The sequence below is a fragment of the Pleurodeles waltl genome, chromosome 9 (genome assembly GCF_031143425.1).
Source record: "Pleurodeles waltl isolate 20211129_DDA chromosome 9, aPleWal1.hap1.20221129, whole genome shotgun sequence".
Classification (NCBI taxonomy): domain Eukaryota; kingdom Metazoa; phylum Chordata; class Amphibia; order Caudata; family Salamandridae; genus Pleurodeles; species Pleurodeles waltl.
The window spans coordinates 1050291243-1050305525 of NC_090448.1; the positions used below are offsets into that span (position 1 = coordinate 1050291243).

The 14283-nt window shown below is 41.7% G+C and overlaps 1 protein-coding gene across 1 annotated transcript in view; it reads right to left on the reverse strand.

Moving 5' to 3' along the window:
- Positions 1–14283, reverse strand: part of ABHD12B (abhydrolase domain containing 12B) — a 328971-nt gene that overhangs the window by 59853 nt on the left and 254835 nt on the right. Inside the window, exons 8-9 of the mRNA XM_069208676.1 lie at positions 9626–9663; positions 3531–3610 (exon numbers count right to left, since the gene is read on the reverse strand). Of these exons, the coding sequence (XP_069064777.1) occupies positions 3531–3610; positions 9626–9663 (118 nt within the window). The remainder of the gene's footprint in view (positions 1–3530; positions 3611–9625; positions 9664–14283) is intronic.

Below are 14283 nucleotides of genomic sequence, written 5' to 3' on the forward strand. Positions count from 1 at the left end.
TCACAGGGAATTCCTTCATTTCCAGTGGGAGGGACAAACGTACCAGTTTTCCTTCCTTTCGGTCTTTCTTCGGCCCCATGGTGTTTCACACAACTGATGAAGCCCATAGTGAATGATAATTGACTTGGACGAAATCTTAGTTATGAGTCAAGACATTGACATTCTTCAATCCCATCTTCTTCTTACAGGTTCTCTTCTCACAGGCCTGGGTTTTCTTGTCAGCGCAGAAAAGTTAATTATGGTCCCCACCTCAAACAAAAGTAAAAGTAATCAAAAAAGAGATTCTCAATTTTCTTTACAATTCCCAAATTTCTCTAAGATCTCTAGCAAGAATAGTAGGCCTTCTATCCTCTTCCATTCAGGCAATTTTACCAGGTCCACTTTATTATCAGGCCCTTCAATGCCTGAAAATTTGCCACCTAGGCAGAGCTCTAGCTTATTCCGATTCTATCAACACTGATCCAGAATCTCACCTATAACTTCAATGGTGGATAGACCATTTAGACACCTTGGAACAGCAGGAGTATCTTTGCATCAGTCCCCGATCTTGTATTAGAATCAGGTACAATTTGGACAGGATGGGGCATCCTTTGCCGTACAATCTCGACTGGGGGTACATGGTCTCTCGAGGAGTCCAAATTACGTATCAACTGTTTAGATATGATTCGAGACTCCTTTGCAATCAGAAGCCTGGCAAAAGACAAAATCCAATGTTCCATTCTTCGCATGGACAATATCTCTGCAGTACATTACATAAATCATCTAGGTGGCACCAAATCCAAGCCTCTTGCAGAACTGGCAACAAGCCTTTGGGAGTTCTGTCCTCTCAACAAAATTCAGTCAGAGCAGAATATTTACCAGGCAACCTCAATTCCATTGCGAATTGTCACTCCTGTCATCTGCGAAACTTCAGCAATTGGAAACTTCATCCTTCCATCTTCCAATCTCTTTCCCAAAAGTGGGGTCCTTTCACTATAGATCTGTTCGCTTCTCGACTCAACAATCAACTCCCTCGATTCGTCAGTTGGTATCCAGATCCTCTAGCCTTAGCTACAGATGCGTTCTTACATGACTGTTCGAATTCATCCATTTGCGCATTCCCACCTTTCCTCAAAATCAACAGAGTCCTCACTCAGGCAAGACACCTACAACCTACTCTTGTGATTGTGGTTCTCTTTTGGCAATCACAGTTATGGTTTCTCCACCTTCTGGAATTAATCATCAAATTTGTTCTCCTTCCATCCTTTCCCAACCTTCTCCTACATCCTCGGGGCTATCCCCACAGCCTAATTCTCAACAATTCTCTCAGTCTATCGGCTTGGAAAATAGCGGGTCTTCCCAGTCTTCTCTCAGCCTTTCGTCCTAAGCTTCAGAATTCATTAGTAAAGCCTGGCTCCAGGAACCACTAAAACCTACAAGTCAGCTTGGTCTTTATGGTCTAGATGGGGTCTTGGAAAACATCTCAATCCCTTTTCAGCCGATATAATATATATTGTTATTTTTTGGCTGTGGGAGCCAGTGCAGATAAGTCTTACATAACCATACACCTTTGCAGATCGGCTATTTCTTTGAATCATCCACACTTGACAGCAAACTAGTTGGAAAACATATGCTTGTCTTTCATCTTTTAAAGAGAGAAAAGTTTTCTAAACTTCCTCCACCAAAATATACAAAATTATGGAAAGTAGATGTGGTGTTAAAATTGTTTGTTTCCTGGGCTGACAATACAGCTTTTTCTCTTTAAAAGCTTTCTGCAAAACATATCATGTTATTATGTTTGATTTGGATTAAACGTTTATCAGATGTCAAGGTACACAAAAAACTAACCTAAATTCAGTCTTCTACCCTTATTTTGCAGACCATCCCAAGCTTTGTGTTAGACAATGCCTCAAAGTATATGAGCAACAGACTTTTGATCTCAGAATGTCTTCTCATTCCCAACTACTTATCTCCTTCCTCAAACCTCACCTTCCTGTATCCTCAGCCACTCTAGCTCGTTTGGTCAGATTGGTCATGTCCTTAGCAGGTATTGTTACCTCTAAACTTTTGTCTCAATCTTCTAGCGGTGCGAAGGCCTCCAAAGCCTTTTGGGTAGGCTCCAGACTTGAGGACTTCTGAGATCAATTGATTGGTCTAACAACAAGGTGTTCAAAGTGTTATATTGAAGACCTGTTCACACTGCAGCTTCTGTAGTAATTAACATTCTTGAAACAAGCATAATAGGAGCCTCCGGTCTTGAGATAAAATGTAGATTTCCTAATAAATTATGACACAAAATCTTAATTTTACTAAAGACATGGAGGCGAGTATTATCCCACCCCAATACTTACTAACTGGTGTTTTCTTTCCCTCCCCACAATGGTTCCAGCGATTCTATCTACTTCCAGTTAAAAACGTGGTGGATCTCTCGATCTCTCCTACCATATCTTCAGCAACATGAAAAGGAAGATTTGTTCCAGTTTACTCTGATTATTCACTGAGTTTCCCTTTCTTGAACTTTTGCCAGGAACTTTTTACCCTAACACTGGCTTTTCTATAGCTGTATCCATTTTACCTTTGTTTTCTAGTTCTATTTGATATCTTGCACAAGAAAGGATGGGTTCACAGTCAAGCAGTATCTTATACATTCTGTTGGTTTATGATTGGTTATGATGAGCGTTGTTTTTCTCCCTTTGGCTCGCATGTACTAAGCCTTTTTGGAGTTGTAATTTTACGTTCTTGACTACTGCTATAGAAATAAAAGCAAGATTAAAAGCAGAATACTCGCCACTGTGTCTTAAATAATATTTAGACTTTGTCATAATTTATTAGGAAAATCTAAATTTTTCTTGCATATGCCTGTTGAGATTGTGTTTTTTACGATGGAATCGTTGGTGCAAGAATGAGTCAGTCAGTGAGTAAAGGGAAGAATGAGTGTAAGTTTGAGAGATACAGAGTATGTATGATGATTTACTGAGTGCCTAAACGCATCAGAGATGAGGAGACAGTTTCAGTTAGAAACAAGATCTAATGGCATAACCAATGCTTGTTAAATTTATAGTACAGATGTCTCAATGGGTCAGAATTTCAACAGTACTTTTTTAGTTTAAAATTGTTATTGATTTTACACAAAGTAATAAGGTATGGTCTGTTCAAACAAGAAACCCAACATTTGAGTTAAGTTGGTGTTAGACATGGAGGAGATTATAGAAATGAGCAATTTAAGGGAAACAAAGATTTTATTTTTGTTTCATGGGAACACACTAGACATATTTTCTAATTGAAAAAATAGAGAAGACCAGGGTTTCTTTATTGGAAAATATTTATAAATCCTTATTCAAAAGTAGAAGAGTTGTTTAGGGCTGTTGACAAGCACACAATAAACACCAAACACAAATCAAGCATTCAAAAACAGTTTACAGTGGCTCTTAACAACTGCACAGGTCACATCATTAATAATTGCAACTTATCTCCTGACTACATAAAATGTAACACTGGCTGAGAAACAGGACTGTCTAAAACAGACAGTATAATTAGTGCACCATACTTACTTTTGCAAACAGGTTATGGGCTACTGCATCCCGAATGTTTGTGAATGGAGACTCCAGGATAACTGCATCAGCTGGTCTTCCTTCCATGCAATTGGAAAAAACATGATGTATTCTTAGTCATACATATTTGTAAACTATGCAAATGTATTTAAATCCATCAAAAGAGTTTCAGAATGGCATTTAACAAAACAGAAGAACTAATATTATTTGTACAATTTAAAATAAAAAGAAATAAAAAAAAATGCTAAGTATGACTTTGAGCTTGTGAGATGTAGGATATAACATATTAGAATGCGCTGTCACTCTTTTTATTTAAAAGCCAGTACATGGCAAAAATTGTGCAAACCTGGTGACCTTTGTCCTTTGGCTGCATCTAAAGGTTGTTATTTCAGGTATGAACATCTCCTTATTGGCCAGTAGCACATGCCTATCACCGATAAAGAACTATGACAATTTGCCCACGGTAGCATTAGCACCCCTGAAACCAGAGCTTCATATCACACATGCGTCCCACTGAAGCTCAATCAAAGTAGTTCATAATAGCGGAGGCTTTGCTGAACCATGCAGAGCTCTGCACAAGACCACAGAAACAAAGAGGTGAATGAATAATGCTGTAAGTGCTTCAGGTGGTCAAATGGTGTTGAGATGTTGGTTCAGGTGATAGAAATCCCTGCCACAATTAGATGACAGAGTTGAGGCCGAGTCTTCGGGTTAGTAGCAGATACATCTCTTTTCAGCTGATCATCTTCAATGTGCTGTGAAGACTAAAGCCCCAGTTACGAATGCCATAAAAGACTGAGGTATTATCAGCTATGGTAAATATCACATTTTGAGAGATTGGTATTTGTTAAATGGAGGATAACAGGAGCAAATCGGTAATTTCTGAACTTATTTCCACATATTGGCATTTACAGTGCATTTTCCTCAGGAAAATATTAGCAAGTCTCACCTGGTGAAATTTACCTGGGTGAAAACTGCAGTTTGGGCTAATGACTGCAAATATCCGAATGCCGATAAATGCAGTAATAGGAGACAGTGCATATATCTGAATTGAATAGCCCGCTTGTTTTTGGGCCCTCACACAGAAATATATCAAAGATGAGATTGCATTACTTATTCTCAAAGTACTTCAATACTTTGATGTGCTGTTCCATCCCACATACAAGTGGAGATTCCTTAGTTATGCATGACTTTGGTAGAGAGCCACTAGCATGAAAAACTGAATTTAAGTTCAGTAACTCACTGCTGTGGCTTTTACCCACTGTTGCTACACCTCAAATGAAATCCAGGCTGCTCTGTTTCGACTCTCACAGAGTCTGTCAGAGCCACACTGGAGAGCTAGGAGCACAGCTTTTGGAGAAGAAGGAAGGAAAACCACTGGGAGTGGTGAGGGTAGGTCACAGAAGAACATGTTTTTTTTTAATTTGGGACAGGAAGAGAGGCTTTGTTATGTATGCCTCTCCATTACTCCATTGCCTCGGCATGACAGCTAAAAGCAGGGGCAGATGACTTTTGGGGTCATACATAACAACATTATAGGAGGGTGAAAAGTGGATCCCAGGGGCGTTTTTCACCTTAGCGTTCTGAGTGAAGTCATAGACAACTCAAGCATCACTCTGGTTGTCTATCTAGAAAGAGTTTATATTGGAATGCATGAAGGACTATTTTACATCTGGAAAGTGCATTAAATCATCACAACGTTTGTCACATTCAATGATTTCCTCCTATATATATATATACATATGCATGTGTATCTATACAGACAGCAATTCTTTTTTGCGTCTTCTCTGGAAGTACTGAAAAAGGCAATAGGGCTGGCTTTAACATGATTTATATAGTAGTTATGTAAGTACAGTATATAAATAACATTTGTTCTGAAAGCCAGACCTACTGGCTTTGGTAATGCTTCTCTTCACATAAATATTCCAAGTTCATCCGCTTCCCATATCTATCCCCACTTTCCCATCCTTCCTCCTCTGCACCAATACTGTACTGCACTACTGTGTTGTAGGTAGGTTTCAGTAATGACTGTCCAAATGTTTTCATAGATACACATTCCTCATTCTCAGATTAACATTTTCATTAATCATTCACTTTCATGACCATAGTCTGAAACCAGTGTTTTCCTAACCTCATCTTCATGGCTGACAACCTCTCTCAATTAGCTGGTCTTCCAGCAGAGTAGTAGGCTGCAAATATCCTCTAGGAGTAGGATACCTTTCAGATGCAAAGGAAATTCCTCTGCATTCACTGGGGAACAACTATGGTCTTATGACACAGTGTTAGAGAGGTGCCTATGTAGTGACCAGGAGGTTTAAATATCTCCAAATACCATTTCTTTTCCACCCAATTGTTTCAATTTGATCACAAGGGGTTGAGGAAGAAGTAAGGTTGAGGGTGTCCAAATGCCACTATCATGCAAGACAATGTCCCTTCCCATCAGAGAGTTTACCTTCTCTACACTGGGTCTATATGAGGAATCCTCTGCTCTGTATCCCTTGACCATTCATTGCTGTTACTTTGTAACCAGAATCACACTACATAGGTACCCCACAAAAATCCATGAATACATGTGTTGTACTTTGAGGTGTAGGCTAAACTATGAGATCAGAAGGAGATGGATCCGATGTAACAGCCCTTTGTAAGACCTCAATCGGTAGGCTATATCCATGACAAAAACAGAAATCTGCACACTTAGAACTTTTTAATTTCAGGCAACAAGATAAAAACTTTGAATAATGGTAATCCTTTTTTAAGCATCTGGCCATATATAACCACACTTGCAAGGGTTTTCTGCACATTTAACACATGTATACCTGTTTGTAACCAACGTATAAGGCAAGAACAACTAAACAGATCTAAAGTAGTCCTATGAAATTAGGTTTTCTTTTTTACTGTTTGTAACTCTGGTAGTTTTAGTTTTCAAGACTATTGTACTTTACAAGGGAGTGGGATACTTCCTTTAATATCACACTAAAACTGTACCTTAACACTAATAATATGTGCATGATCAGTCACCAAACTTTGGATCCCTCTCCAACCTCGGCGTACCAGTGCACCTCAAACTACAGCTTTGCCATGGATGAATCACATTTTCAACAAAAACGAATAGGTATCATCCCAAAATGCGAGGACCCCATCCCTAACAGAAATAAATACTGGTAGCCAGAATTATTTAAATTAGTTAGCACACCAAATGTGTTCTTTATTTAAAAAAGAATGACCTGATTTGGAACAGGCCATCTGAGGTGGAGAACCCAGACCTATTCTCTGCATTAGGGGTTACGGCAATCTGCTAATATCTACTAAGAAAGGCTAGAAGTTCTCAAATATAAATAGATCAAAACTTTTTAGAACGTTGCAATGAGCTCTTCGGCATTAGGAATAGGGTGTACCACATTTCTGTGAAAGAAATGGAGGTCTGTCAAACCCTGCTTTTGGTTAAACACCACTTGGCTAGCCCAAAGGCTTTGTAATGGCTCAATAATCCAAAGGCCCATCGTCTTGGAAACTTTTCGTTTGGTACAATCTTGACCCTTATCTTGCATCCTGTATATCTTAAACTGATCAGGAAAACTTATATCAGTGTCAATGTTGATGGCACACCATGGAAGTAAGTCTGAAAGTCAAGAAGGACATTTCAAATAATTGCTTGTGCAGGGACCTACACTTCCCTACTGCTTGCATGTCAGGTTTAAGGAGAGTTCAATTCCTTTCTTTTTCAGCCACTTGCATCTTGCTGCAGGGAGGTGCTTTTTCATTTTCATCATCAAGAAGTGCCATAAATTCCACTTACTGATGGAAGAAATTGAATCTATTCCTGTGGACTGCAATGTGAGTTGCATTTGGACCCAAAATCAAATAAATAATTGATGGCACTGATCTTCTAACATTAGGATAGGGACTGGTTCCATTATGGCCATTATGGAAACATATTGGCCCTTCTGGCATTTATTGACCATATCACTCCTAAGAGCCCATGGCTGGCATAGAGATTATCCTCAAGTTTGTGCGTGAGCTGAGTCAACTTCCAAAATTCCATCAAATAATCAACATCACCTGCGGGACATCCTTGGTTCCTCTCCCAACCTCCTCAACAAGAATGAGTGAGTTATGGTAGCCGATGAGTAGTTCAAATGGGCTGAAACCTTTGGCACTTTCCTCAATATAAAACCAGAGTAGGAGGAGACTGTCACAATTACTCCTCATTGGGAATTTTAGAGTACCCATCATGCACCTATGTGTTTTATTAAAATGCTCAATGGTTGCGTTTTAAGGGCAGTGTGCATTGGACAACTTTTAAGTTATTCCACACTTGTCCTACCTGACTTTTATGTACAGAGGCACAAAGTTGGTTGCCCTCCCAGAAATTAATTTCTTAGAGAAATTATGTGGGTGAAGGTCCCCCAACAGGGCATGAGGTAAAAGTTCACCACTTGTGATCCTGATGGATGCTGCCTCAGCTTACCCGGTGGCATGGTGCCCATAGTTTCTGAAGGGTTGAGGGGACTAATCCTACCCTCTGAAAACAAAACCCTAACCACCAATAGTTTCAACAGGGTAGTTGTTATCTGAACTACCCTGACTAAGAAGTTAAACAGGTGTTTCAAATTGTCTCCGCTTCTGTGCCCTCTTTCTTTTTTAATACAAAATAACCTGCTAGGGGGGCTTATTTGCCTTTGCAATCAGGAATATCCTAGGACACTCACAGACCAACTACATGTGGCTGGGCCCCAGGTTCAGAGGTTGATGGTTTGCACTACAATAATCTACCATCACAAAAGACACTGAAATGCCAGCACTGTCGTCATCAGGCTGCACTTGGGATTGTGTGTATAGACTAACCAGGAAAGGCCACTCATTCAGTTCTTGTAGAATTATGCACTATCGAGGACTCTGCCCTTTAGCATCTCTTTCCGTTCATGGAGGTGTTTCAGAGCAGATTTTGCTGTTGCCAGTGTCATATCAAAGTTTTCCTCTGGTGGGTTGGAATAAATTTGGACTGACCTTTGGCAGAGATATCTTGCAGTATGATCTGGCTTTAAGGACCATATGTTCTGGGGTTGTCTCCTCCAGAATGCTTCTTGCGAGCTATCTGTGAACCACCATTCCCAAGTCTATGAGGCTGTTGAAAATGAGACAATCCAAGGAGCAATTGTCACCAACACTGACCTGCACAACTTCATTCTTGTCATTGACATGCAGAGTGATGAACGCCAAGAGAAACCTCTGGCCTGGCCTCTTTTTGTTGAAGGCTGTCCAGAACTATCCATATTAGCCTTCCATATTCTTGCCAGGGTCGCTGATTTTCAGAAATGACTAGCCAGTGTGTCTTGTGGTCTGTCCCATGCTGTCAATCTGAATATTGTACAACTAGCAAGTGTTCTGGAGGCACTGCAATGGGCATTTCTGCACCCTCAATCCACAGCTTTAAGCAAAGTATTAATACCCCAGAACACATGCCCTGGGGCTCCTCAGGCTCAGGTTGGCTGTCTGTACACCTAGTAACCTTCTAGAGCTAAGTCTGGGACACCCAGGTCACAGCATCATTCATGGTACTTGTCTTTAACTGGCTTAGACCTGGATACTGTGCAGCCACATCTTTGGGGCAATGACTCATGGATTTCCATCCAGCTTTCGATCTGTGGTATTCCTGAAAAATATTTGATGTTTTCTGGACTGAATGTTTAGGATAGTCATCTAGTTTATGTGGCTTCCCAATAGTTGGACTTTTACGGTTCACACTGGTAGCAGCAAACTGGTACGCAGCCACACCCATCTGTTTTGGATAGGGGCCCTAGTCATCAGCAAGATCCAGATCTGATGGGCAAGTGTCCAAAAGGTGCTTGGCAAACAAGAAACTGAACAGTGCCTCTATAGTCTGGATCATCTTCACATGTATTATGGGATCCTTGGATGTTCACTGATTTGTGCCCACATGTCCCAATCAAGCGCCCAAGTTCCAGGCAAAGACAGTGTTGCAAAAACACAGTTGTGCAAGGTATTTTATTTTGAGTTGTGGTTACAGTTATGAAAAATAAACACACAGTTTATGTTTTCTAAATTCTATAGAAGTAAAACATATTCATAATTACCTTTTCCTTCCAATAATCTTGCTACATTTGTTGCAACTCTATGGAGGAAACCGGCATGAAAGTTCAGATTAGAACAAGTTCAAGACATTTAAACAAGTTTAATAACTTCAAAAATGACCACCTTACTAATTTTTTTAGGTGTGGATGGATTCTCTAAATATGACCAGAAAAATAGCCTATATGTATTTTGTGGGATCAGATATACTTTTCATGCCTCCTAAATTCCCTCTTCATTGTATCTGGAATCAGAACTGAATGGCAGTCATCTGTCCAGGTTTGATGAAAAAAATCACCAAACTTCTGTTCATGCCAAAAAAGGTTTTATACACTGGAGACATAATACACTGTCATCACTCCATTACTCTTCAGCAGATGAGAGTAACAGTCATCTCTCCAAGGCTTAATTAGATAAGAATAGCGCATGCCACTGAACTGATATTATCGGTGTCCTAGAGAGTGAAAAGAACACTTCTGAGAATATGGCACGGGTCATCTGCAGAGTGATATCCACAGCCAACTATCCTTGAAGGCCCTATAGCAGTACTGTCTATACGTTCCCCTTTAATGATCCTATTTTCAGTATTACAGACTTCTCTCACAGACACACGGCACTGGAAATTGCTACGGCCATCCCTGCCAACTACAAGATTGTTAAGCAAGACCATCAGCAGAACCCCAAAGATACCAACTGCCACACCAGCTACACGGGCATCTGCACCAGCTACATGGAACACCTCATGTTCAAGATACACGTCACAGCCAACTTCTCCCTGGGCGGAACTCTCGTAGACAGACTATCAACACCTTGCGCCAATTTTGCCAGTGACATCACAGACATCGTCACACTCCTCATTATCAACGTCAGCACCTTCATCCTCCTTGGAGACCTAAAATTTCACTTAGAAATGAAACTCCAAACCCAAACTCCATGGGTCTTCTAGGAAATCTTGGAAACCTTGGCCTCACCCAGCACGTTACCGACCCACCCACACCACCTGAAACCTATTGGACCCGACTGTGTCCTCAATCCACAACATCACAGTCGAAAACCCCATAACTATGGCCTGGTCAGACCATGCCCTCGTCAGTTTCTGCATACCCATCTCACCCCATCACAGACCATATGACCAACGGAACTGCCAGCACTAACAGCAGCAAGGAAATCCTAACCATCATCAAAGATTTCACCTGACCTCCTGTTGCTTCCTGCCACCACCAGCAATATCAACCCTTCACAAGCAATAAACAAGGACATGCTGTCTGCTGAATCTGCTCCTTCTTAACAGACAGAACACAAGCAGTCAGCGTGGCACCTTTGTCCTCAGAAGCCTAAACACTCATCTCCAGAGTGCCTCAAAGCTTATCTCTCATACCCAGCCTCTTCAATGCATACATGATCTCTAAGGCCACTGTCTTCGGCGCACACATTAACATCCTCTCCTACGCAGATGACACACAACTCATTCTCTCCCCTCAGGCATGACCACGACACACAAAACAAATTTACCACCTACATGACTGAAATTGCTAACTGGATGACAGCCAACTGTCTCAAGCTCAACAATGACGAGACAGAAGTAGGGATCTTTGGCAAGAACACCTCATCATAAGACTCCAACTAGTGGCTGGAGAAACGTAGACCCACACCCCAAACCCATACCAGGAAGTTCAAAATAATAATCGGCAGCAAACCAGACATGACAGCACAAGTCAACACCATCATAACACCCTGCTTCCACACTCTGAAGATGCTAAGGAAGATCTTCAATTGGAGTCCAAACAACACTAGAAAAATTGACCCTAATGCCCTAGTCACCAGCAAGTTGGATCATGGGAACTCCCTCTATACCAGGCTCAACAAGCAACTTACTAGAAGACTACAAACCATCCAGAACTTGGCAGCCAAACTCATCCTCAACCTCCCACACAAAACCCACATCACACCACACCTCAGGGAACTATACTGGCTCCCAATAGGCAAACACACTCAATACAAACTCCTCACACACACATTCAAGGCACTACTCGCATCTCCTTCCACCAACCACCTAGACATCTCCACTCCACAGGACTACTACTTGCACACATCTGACGCATATAGATAGCCAGATCAGGAGGATAGGCGTTCTCTTACATCCCTCTTAAAGCATGGAACAACCTCCCACTTGACATCAGAGTCTCCTCCTCGCTTCTTGAAATAAGCAATCCTTAACCTGTCTTATCTGATCGAGGGGCGATGCAGTAGTTAAATAATCTGTATAAAGTCAAATGCTCTTACCCTTACACTCTCCCAACAAATGGCATGGAGATCAATGGGTATGTTAAAAAGGCATGCTGCTCAAGTTCTGCCTAAGGACTGATGCAAATTCTTGGGTTCCTCAATCATGTTTTCTGAGCAGCCTTTTGAGAAGTGTCAGTGATGTCATTAAGAAGTGCACTGCAGAGTCGGTTTTAAGATTTTGGGTTGTGACCTTGACGTAAACTTCAAATTAAGTTTATCTAGTTAAGTTCAGTTTATACTTATATACCTGAATATGATTGCTTTTAACACTCCCTTAACATCACCTTAAATGAGTTTATTTATTGAATAATGAAGTACATAGTTTAAAGGTCTTTCACCACAAGCAGTCCATGCTGGGATCTTCCATGAACCCAAACGGTTTGTGCTTAGTCTCCCTACCTATTACCAGTTATATATTGACAACTTAGGGGTTCATTGCAAGTTTGGCAGTCGCGAACGAGCCGGTCGCCAAACTCGCGAGGATGAGGCAGCAGTCAACCTGACTGTCTCACCCCCCACCGTATTACGATATTCCACCATGCTGACCTGTGGGAACATCGTATGACAATGTTCTCGTCGAGCAGCCTGGCGGGAACAGTGCTACGAAATTGGTCTTGTCACCCTTAAGGGAGTCGAGGTCAATATCATAGTACACGAGCACCTTCAGAATGTTCACTGTCTGTCTGCAAAGCAGACAGTGCGCATTCTGAGGGTGCTGGACAGGGGGGGCTGCACTTCCCATAGCATTGGCATGGGCAGAGCCGGGCCCCCCTGGGCCTGCTGCACTGTGTTTCTACCAGCCCCATCCATCAACCCGTCTGCAACCATGTAATGTGGCGGTTGAATCACCTGGAGTGCAGCAGTCGGACCACCACCGCAAGTCTGGCAGCCCTTGGACCGCCAGACTCATAATGAGGCCCTTTGTCCTTAAAGCCCTCACCAGTTACAGAGCTCCGAGGACACAAGATTCCAGCTATCACTGCATGTGTGAAGCAAGGGTGGCCTTCCTGCGAATCCACAGAAAGGTTACTTATAGCCCGGGCTGCTTAGGGGAGTTGAGGATTGAGCCCTCACTTGCCACACAAACCATCTATAGATGCTAGCTCTATTTTCAAGGAGGCACTATGGCAACTGTCGTCCAACTCGAACTGGAAAGCAAGTCAGACACCTACTTTTTTGGAGTTATGTTGCAGCAGATAAACATCATGGCCACTTGTTCTGGAAAACACTGCACATTAATATCAATTAATACAATAAAAAATGCATATCATGGTAAGCATTTTGGTAAGTACTACACAACACAATCAGCAGCTACGGATAATACTGCACAGCATGTCCAGTATCTTGGAGCAATGCTAAGATCTATAATCATCAACCAGGGGCAAAACTGCATATTATGGTGTCCAACTATGGATAACAAATCAAAGAAATATAAGTAGACACATTGAGAAACGCAAGTAGCCACATTGCAGCAATGCGTAGTGTTGGGTCATATATCCATGACACAGTTGCTAATTGCTACCCTTCTCAGTATTCCATCATTCTGCTAGAAAGGGTGTGTTGACCATTGCAGCGAGTACCCGAATATGGGCTCAACATTACTTTTTTGTTGCTTCCCATCAAAGATTCTTTTGGGTTGTAGGGACTAAACCAAAGTAGAACCTCTGTTAAAATTGGTTGCTACTGTTGCCATGATGAAGGCACTGTACCACTAGTCTGTGGTTTATTGATAATCCTCAGGTCCAGACCCTTTTCATCTACACCCCAAGGTGGAGAGAATACTTTGAGTGGCACAGGGCTGTGTGAGGATTGCCAGGAACCACTTAACCCAATGATTTAGTTATCCATTAAAGCATTCACTCACTCATCCAACCAGCAATCTATCTTTGCAGTCACTTCTTGATCTAGGCACTCATTTTTTCACTTCTACCCAATATAATGCCACAGCCTCGCCACCTTATCCCTGCCACCCACACTGCCCTTGCTCCACACATGCTGCCATTACCATACATCGACCGTCTTTACTTTCTACAGCCATTCACGCTCTCACCCATTCATATAGCCATCTATCGACACACGCACTTACTCTTCAATTCTTGAACTCAATCACTCACTCATTGATCCACCAATAATGCCCTGAGTAATATATTCATTCATACAAGCAATGATTTTCCCAGACTCACCCCTCACCTATTTGTACAACCACTCAAAAAATACATGAAGTACTTCCAAGCCAGACCTACTGCCTTTGCCAATGTTTGTTCTATTCATGTGCCTTCACAAGGAACTTAGGGGCTGATAATGAGTTTGGCAGTCTGAGGATCGCCATGTTGGCGGTGGCGGTCCGACCGCCAACGGTCTGGCAGAGCAGACCACC